We start from the raw sequence: 7,500 nt of genomic DNA, 5'->3' as shown, positions 1-7,500 counted from the left end.
AAGCAAGAGTCTGCTCGCAAGGATGTGGAGAGAGCGTTCGGGGTTCTCCAAGCTCGATGGAACATTATCAAAGCCCCGGCTCGACAGTGGTTTATGGAGAATATGGTCGACATCATGTATACGTGCATAATCTTGCACAACATGATTGTCGCCGACGAAGGACCTGAGGCGGGAAATTGGTTCGTCCCTGAAACCCCGGGAAGCTCAACCGCAAGTAGTCCGCCTCGAACGGGAGTGCATCCATCTTTGCAAGAGCGGTTGTCTATTCGGGCAAGGACACGTGATTCTACCGCCCACGCCCAACTCCAAGAGGATCTAATGGAGCACATTTGGGCAAAATTTGGCAACCGTTAGATGATCGTCACTAGAGAACTCCTTCTTCTGCTTCTTTGCCTCCATTTTTTTATTTGAGTTTAAGTGTGCAATTTGTAATTTCTAGTTTTTTAATTATGTCTTTTATATTTTTTTAGGTATTTAAATTGTACTTTTATTTTATTTATAATGAAGTGTGTTTTTTATTAAAATTGAATTTGTTGGAATTAAAAATAAAAAATGAAATTGAATGAATAGTTAAGAGATGGAGGGATGCAGGTGCTGTCCCTTGAGCTGAAAAGTACAGTGGGGCCCATGAATAGTGAAGAGATGAGACGGTTACGAGACGGATAAGAGATAGCATTGCGGATGCCCTTAGTACTCCCTCAAGTCTTTCATATCAAAGTTATCACTCAAAGAAGATTGCACAGCCTTAATAGTTTTCAAACAAGGTCCCATAATAAGCATATCATCCACATAAAGCAACAGAAACACAGGAACTGAAGCAAGATCTTTAATATACAAGCATGCATCAAAGGTACTTCTAACAAAGCCTAACTTATGCATACAATTATTGAACTTGATGTTCCACTGCCTGGGAGATTGCTTCAAACCATACAGGGCCTTCTTCAATAAACACACATGATTAGGAAACTTGGGGTCAACAAAGCCTTCAGGTTGTTTCATGTAAATAGGTTTATCTAACTCACCATGCAAGAAGGCAGTCTTAACATCCATCTGTTTTAATTCCCAATTAAAATGAGCACATAAGGCAAGCATTAATCTCACAGTGGTAAATTTTACAACAGGGGCAAAAATCTTTGTATAATCTACCCCCTCTTGTTGGGTAAAGCCTTTTGCCACTAGTCTAGCCTTGTACCTAAGGCCCTCCACCTCATTTTTCAATTTATAAAGCCACCTGCAATCAACCACAGATGCACCAGGAGGCAAAGGTACAAGAATCCAAGTAAGGTTAATTTTTAAAGAGTGCATTTCCTCCATCATGGCTTTATGCCACTGACTCCAAAATTTAGATTTAGTAGCTTGCTTGTAAGTTTGGGGTTCATCCCCATCTGACTCATGAACATTGAAAGCTAAATTTATAAGAGCAACTAAACCAACAAAGCCATCAAACTTAACAGGTTTCTTAACATTAGTTCTTCTAGCTCTATCTCTAGCAAGCACATAATCCTGTAAGTTAAGAACCTCAATGGCATTTTGAATACCAGCAGGGCTATTAATCCCATTTTGAACAGGGGCAGGAGGAAAATTTCTAGCAGGACTATCATGCATATCAGATAGGTTGTCACAAACATTTTGAGCAGTCACATCATTTTGAACACCATTTGGGTGTCCTTCATTAGGTGTCTCATCAGGCATATAGGCTGGATAGGTGTTCCAGAAGGACTGCTCCACCTCACTTGGAGCATCATTGAGAGGCTCCACAGCAGTGAGTGAGTCTGTGGACTCCACCTCACTAAGAGGCTCATTGTCCACATCTATGGGATCTGGGGTACTTGTCAATCTTAAGCAGGGGAATTCATCTTCATTGAAGACTACATCTCTGCTTATGATGACCTTAAACCCAGGTTCATCCCTAAGCCAGACCCTATAACCTTTAACACCCTCAGGGTACCCTAGGAAAACACCTTTCCTAGACCTAGGCTCAAGTTTATCGGACTTGTAATGCACAAAAGCAGAGCAACCAAAGACCCTTAGGTGAGAAAAATTAAGAGGTTTTCCATAGAACACATATTCAGGACACTGACCAACCAAAGGCACAGAAGGAGACCTATTCACCAAATAAGTAGCAGTTAATAAAGCCTCACCCCAAAATTTTTTAGACAAACCAGACTTAGATAGCAAGCATCTCACTTTTTCAAGAAGAGTCCTGTTCATTCTTTCAGCAACCCCATTTTGCTGGGGAGTATATGGTACAATTTTATGTCTTTTAATTCCAAATCCATCACATAAGTCATCCATCTGATTATTGCAGAACTCCAGGCCATTATCAGTTCTAATAGCCTTGATTTTCTTACCAGTTTGAGTTTCTATCAAGATTTTCCAAGTTTTAAGTTTTTCAAAAACATCAGACTTGTGTCTCATCAAAAAACACCAAACTTTTCTTGAAAAATCATCAATCACAGATAAGAAATATACACAACCAGAGTGAGAAGACACAGAAGCTGGACCCCAAACATCCATATGCAAGTATTCCAGAATGCATTTACTCACATTAGCAGGTGCAGGAGTAGAAGGGAAAGAAACCCTATGCTGTTTACCCAGCACACAAGAATCACAAAAGGGCAACTCACTTTGGACATCATTATCAGACAAGATGGCATGCTTTTTCAGAATACTCAGACCTTTAGCACTCATGTGACCAAGCCTATTGTGCCACAACATGGTTCTATCATTTTTAACAACATTGGCATAAGCTTTTTCACATGAAAGAGGCACAGCAGTACAGACATATAAACCACACTTTTTGTTAGCTTTGAACAAGCACATAGACCCTTTGCAAATTTTCATGCAGCCTTCCCCCCACTTTCCCCCCATACCCTCATTTTTAAGAGCAGTACAAGACATCAGGTTATAACACAGATCTGGAACATATCTCACATCCTTCAAGTTAAGCACATAACCATTTTTAAACTTCAAACACACAGTGCCAATACCAAGAATTTCACATTTCTTGTCATCAGCCATTGACACAAAGGTTTTAGTTACAGGTTTTAGCTCAGAGAACACTTCCTTGAAAGGACTGACATGATAAGTACACCCAGAGTCACATAACCAATCATTAGTAGTAAAGGGGCATGAAGGGAAACATTTACAAGAGGCAGGTCATGCACCATAAACACAGAATCATTCATGTTATCATAAGTAGCAACATTGACAAGAGGTTCAACCTGGGAATTATAATTCTGGGACTTATTCTTTTTAGGTTTAGTGCACTCCTTTTTATAGTGCCCTACATCCCCACAGTTAAAACACTTCCTATAGGTCTTAGGATCCTTACTTCTGGACATAGATCTATATTTTTTCTTGCCATTATTACCTGAGTTAGAGCCACTTCCTGATTCATTTCCCCCTCTAGTTTTAGACCTACCTCTAACATTAAGGACTTTGTTATAGGCATTCTTATCAGCAGCTCTTTCCCTAAGTTCAAGTTCCTTAGATTTTAGGGAGCTAACAATTAAATCCAGAGGAGCAGAGTCTCTGCCATACTTAATGGCAGCTTTTACATCACTATAAGAGTCAGGAATGACATTCATTAGGGCAATACTAGTATAAGCATCTATTGTGGTGTCACCAGATCTTTTAATATCCTGAACAAGCTTCTGAAACCTATCAACATTATCATCTATGTCCTTAGTAAGATCAAGTTTAAACTTAAACAATTTTTCAAGCAAATACATCCTTGAGGACATAGAGGTTTCAGTGAACAAAGTATCAAGTAATTTCCACATTTCAGAAGCAGATTCAACATGATCAACTTTTCTAATCACAGAATCAGACAAGTTTAGCACAATAGTGGCCCTAGCCAACTCATTCATTTCATCTTTCCTATCCTGAGCAGTATCCTCAGGTAAGGAGTCATCAACAACTTTGAAAACTTTTTGTTGAATCAAAACACACTTCATTTTCTGTTTCCAAATAGCAAAATCATTTTTACCATTATAAGGAACCAAACTCACAGGCTGAGACATTTTTACAACAATTTTTGCAAGAACACAGGAGGCAAGACAGAAACACACAAACTTACACACCTGAGAACACACAGACATTCACCAGCAAACACAAGAACAGGTACAAGGCTTTCACACACAACAGAAAGGACCTCAAATCCTTGACTGTCACGAGCAACACTGGCCAAGGCTATCCCAGCTCGCAATCACTCACTTGTGGAGGGCGCAGGGGGTCACTTGGGCAGTATAGGTGCTTGGTGGTCAAGTAAAATGAGATCACAAGATCACAGAGCACAAGAACCAGCGGAAGCAACACAGAAAGAACAGAAAGCACAGAGAGACCTAAGTCTTTGCCAGAGACTATCTACCAGAAAACAAGATCCCAAGCCTATAGTGGCACTAAGCAGAAAAAGTAAAACCAGGAGATAAAGCCAAAATACCAGATCGAACCCTCACTCGAAGGAGGATTCCACTTGCCCACCTCCTTATGCGACTTGGCGTGCCGCCCTAATCCCCCTGTGGCTCTGATACCACTGTAGAGATCAGATTAGGGTCGGATTCACTAATTACCAAAACCTCTTTGTTCTTCATTAAGGGAGCTCAGTCAAACTCCAACCACGCGACTGATAAGTATACAAGTTACACAAAAGAAGCCCTCACAACTATTACAATCGTAGTAACAAGTTCTATCTAGGGTTCTTGAGTAACCTTGACTTCTTGGAGTACCTACACACTCAAGAAACTTGTTAGATTCACAACACAAGATCCTTTCGGATCAAATACAAGTAAATCACACAAAGAGAGAGACAATACAGAATAGATCACAACATATGGCTCAGAGCCCACCACATAGCCAAGATCTATTCTACTAGAAACCAAATCCAAGGGAGTAACGGTGAATCAACTGGAGTCTACCCTTGTACCGTCGATACCTTCACCACACCACTCCTTTCCACCGGATTAGGTCACTGAAACCCCTTAGATCAGAAACCCTCGTTCTCACACCACAAGCAACCGAAGCAGTTGCTTTCCTACCACTCAACACTTGGATGTTCACACAAGAATCGTGAATAACCCCAAATAATTAAGCGGAGAAGCAATCGGCGAAGTAGAGAGAAATCAGAGAATAGTGAGAGAGAGAAGTATCGAATGAATCAGCAAAACCAACCGGCTCATACATCTCATAGCCACACATCTCACAAACCCTCCATCCAACGGTCAGGAGACATCATCCGAGTGAGAGGGACACATGGCAGTGATCCAGCTACTCTCACTTAAGAGATTGGGCTTCTGGGCTTGGTCCAAAAATATTAACAGCCCAGACACAAATAAACCAAGCCCAAAGAATAAAGGCCACATTAATTCAACAATACTTTATTCTCTCAGTCTTTTTATCTCTTTTTTTTTATCTATTTATTAAACACATCCAAACATTCATTTCTAAAACTCCGTGACCAAAAGTTCCACCTCAACTATAGCGAAACGGAAGGAGTAATTTAGAACGTGTGTTGTTTGACTAAAGACGCAGGGGACATTGTGGCTAAAATTTGGGTGAAATTTAGATGCTGATTGTTGACGAAATGGTCAAAAATAGTAGAAAATGATGGAGCGTCCTCAGCTTACACATATCGATTTATGTTAGCAATCACATTAACCAACGCAACCCAAACCCGTGACCCAAACGCAATAATAACAAGACTACAAATGTGAGTTCTCAATTGAATAGAATAATTTCCAGTTTTCAATTTGATCGGAAATAAAAAGAAATGAGAAATCTAGGTGCACGCCTCACGCGCCACGCCCAGCTTCGAGTTCGGCCCGTCGATCAGTATCCTGTGGTTCTGCTGCTGGAAGCTCGCAATCACGTTCAGCCCCGAATTCACCGATCCCTCCGCCGCCGCCGCCATCGCCAGGCACGACGTGCTCCCCGCGCTGCTTCGGATCACGAAGTTGTCCTGCGCCAGCGTCACGTTCATCCCCGTGAACATGAACGTGATCGTCGGCACACTGATCGCCACGTTGTAGCACGTGTCGAACCCTCCCAGCGACGACACCGCCGCGCCGCGCATCCTCCGCCGCACCTCGTCCCTCACCGCCTCGTACGCCGGCTTCACCAGGATCGTGAACACCGTGCCTTTCCAATTCAATTAACCAAAACAAATTTAGCAATTCAATCAACCAACCAGATCAGATCGGACAGAAATCAACCTGAATCGAAAATGGTGCCGGCGCCGGTGTTGGGGTCGAAGGCGAAGGCGGATGGAGGAATGTCGACGATCCTTCCCCCGACTCTGATTGCGACGAGATTGACGTAGTAGAGAGACGATCTTCTAGGGTTCCTCAAGAGTTGGGTGGTTTTGATTCTGACGGGCTGGCTGTGGGGCCCCAGCGTCAGTGAGCCGGCGAAGCTGGTGGACTTGTAGCCAGGCAGGCAGTAGGAGAATGTGGATTGGTAGAGGCTGGTGCTTTGGCTCATTAGAGATAATGGGCCTCGGCCCAGGCCCAATAATCCTTGGGCCGGGAACGATGAACCCGTGCTTTTCTGCACACACCCGAAGGTGTAGCCGCTGATCGAGTCGGTAGCTAGGGCGATGCTGTCCTGCACAAGACCGGCCGAGATGGAGGAGCCTCCGTATGTCGTGTTAAACCCACACGATGCGCCGCCGCAGCTTGGGTTAGGTACCTTTATGTTAAATCTGTCAATTATTTTTAGGCAAATGAATATAAAACTAAAGATCGTGTACTAGACCAACTCAAACGTAAGATCTGTGTTATCTTATGTCATGTGGGGGTATGAATACAGGGTCACAAGAAGAATAATTGCAAACACCACACCTACCATTAATGGGTCTATCCCCAACATTGCTTTATTTGGAAATCCACATGTTTATAGTAAAGTTAATTATTCAAAATTTTAATTTTTGCACCCTATATATATCTACACTCAAAATAAATGAAACTTTAAATGGTAAACGTTCTAAAATAAGAAAAAACGAAGAGAGTATACGCACGAAATTAAAGTGTTACCTGGGAGCATTGGGGTGAACCGCAGCGGAGGGGTTTGAAGGTGGAGGACTTGGCCGGGTCGAAGGTGGAGGAGGAGCAGCCAACGCAGCCGGTACATGGGATCCAAGCAGCGTCGTTGCTGGTGTCGAGTGCCACAAGCAGCTGCTGAGGTGGGGTGCCGATATTGACACGGACAATGTAGGTGGGATTCTGGGTGATGGTGCGGCCGGAGGCGATGGGGACGACGAGGCTGGAGAGGTATTGGAGGCGGGATTTGTCGCCGGCCTGCATTTGGAGGACCGAGTTTTCCCATGAGAGGGATTTGGGCCTGAATGGGGAGCAGGGGCTGTTCACATGGAGGAGTTGTAGGGTGGAGCCCTGGTCAATGGTGCCGCAGCGGGCGGAGACGGTGGAGGGGTGGTGGCAAAGGAAGAGGGCGAGTAGTGAGAAGAGAAGGGCAGCCATGGTTATGGATTACTCTGTTTGGGTT

The 7,500-nt window shown here is 43.3% G+C and overlaps 1 protein-coding gene across 1 annotated transcript; it reads right to left on the bottom strand.

Moving 5' to 3' along the window:
* Positions 1 to 5,694: 5,694 nt before the first annotated feature.
* Positions 5,695 to 7,500, bottom strand: LOC125217557 (aspartyl protease AED3-like). The gene is made up of 3 exons (XM_048119072.1): positions 7,032 to 7,500; positions 6,213 to 6,687; positions 5,695 to 6,138 (listed from the first exon to the last, which is right to left on the bottom strand). The coding sequence occupies exons 1-3, from the start codon at positions 7,473 to 7,475 to the stop codon at positions 5,780 to 5,782; spliced, it is 1,278 nt and encodes a 425-aa protein (XP_047975029.1). The 5' UTR covers positions 7,476 to 7,500; the 3' UTR covers positions 5,695 to 5,779.

The sequence above is a fragment of the Salvia hispanica genome, chromosome 4 (assembly GCF_023119035.1).
Source record: "Salvia hispanica cultivar TCC Black 2014 chromosome 4, UniMelb_Shisp_WGS_1.0, whole genome shotgun sequence".
NCBI classification, from domain to species: Eukaryota; Viridiplantae; Streptophyta; class Magnoliopsida; order Lamiales; family Lamiaceae; genus Salvia; species Salvia hispanica.
Note: the sequence above shows the minus strand (reverse complement) of the source record. Positions and strands in the feature narration are given on the sequence as shown.